At 43.0% G+C, this 1,280-nt stretch overlaps 1 gene segment (V, D, J or C); it reads left to right on the forward strand.

The window, feature by feature from the left end:
- Nucleotides 1–824, forward strand: LOC115516219. The segment is given in 2 exon segments: nucleotides 1–174; nucleotides 337–824. Coding segments are annotated over 2 exon segments (387 nt in total).
- Nucleotides 825–1,280: the final 456 nt, after the last annotated feature.

Here is a 1,280-nt window from a genome sequence, read left to right on the forward strand (position 1 = left end):
GTGGACACGTGGGAAACCACTCTGACTGATGCAGGAAAGAAGGGCGGGCCGGTACTAGAAGTAGCTGTGCTGGCTGGAGGTGGCAAGTCTGAAAGTGATCGTAATTGTAATTGGGAGGAACCATGAGGACATCCGAGGGGGCTTTCATCATGCTCTTGTGGCTGCCGCTGCACTGTGAGTTGAGTGTTTATGAGAAACAGAGTAATGAGTGGATAGTCTTCAGCAGTCAAGACTGGCTTTACTCAGGTTTCCTCCAGATAGTGGAGAAAAGGGGAATTCTGAAGCATAATAACGCGGGAACTGCTCTCCTTTCTCTGACCTTTTCTTTCTGCACAGGGCTCAGCCGAGGAGAGAATGTGGAGCAGAGTCCTTCCACCCTGAGTGTCCAGGAGGGAAACAGCTCTGTTATCACTTGTAGTTACTCAGACAGTGCCTCATACTACTTCCCTTGGTATAAGCAAGAACTTGGAAAAGGTCCCCAGCTCATTATAGACATTCATTCAAGTGTGGCCAAAAAAGAAGACCAAAGACTTACTGTTTTACTGAATAAGACGGCCAAGCATCTGTCCCTGCACATCGCAGCCGCCCAGCCTGCAGACTCAGCTGTCTACTTCTGTGCAGCAAGTGCACATTGCGTCCCAGACACCTGCTGCCTGCACCCAAACCTGTGACTGGGCAACCCCTGTCCTTTGACACAGAACTTCAAGTAGATCGTTTGTGCTATTGTTTGCCTGCAGGCGGAAGCTAATGTGTTAGACATTAAAGCATAACTGAAGACAACTGGGATCGAGATGACCCAGACAGGGTTAGAACATTTCGTAGAATCATTGCTGCTTATTGGATTTTTGAAGGGAGTTAGTAAGGTTTTATTTTGCAATTCAGGTTTAAAGCTGATTTACATTTGCTGTTCAGACTCCTGTCATACAAACAACTTCTTGGTAAATTGTCACATTCCTGTCATGCATTAGCTTTCAACTCTTATCTTTCCAGTACTGCAGATGTTGCTTTTGTTCTGTTATAAAACATTGTGTGCTAAATATAGAAAATATGTAAAAAGCAAAGTGTGAAATTGATAATTGTGTACCCAGCTAATTTATTTTCAATGTTTCATTTACTCTCTTCTTAAATCCTAATGTAATTTGGATTCTGATTTTTTCCACTCAATGTTATATCCTGAATTGAGCATTCTCCTCTAACACCTGAGTTTTAATAGCTCTATGAGAGATTTTCAAGGGTCACAGTTATAATTTTAACTTCCTTACTCTTCTCTCTTTCTGGCA

Source organism: Lynx canadensis, chromosome B3 (genome assembly GCF_007474595.2).
Source record: "Lynx canadensis isolate LIC74 chromosome B3, mLynCan4.pri.v2, whole genome shotgun sequence".
NCBI classification, from domain to species: Eukaryota; Metazoa; Chordata; class Mammalia; order Carnivora; family Felidae; genus Lynx; species Lynx canadensis.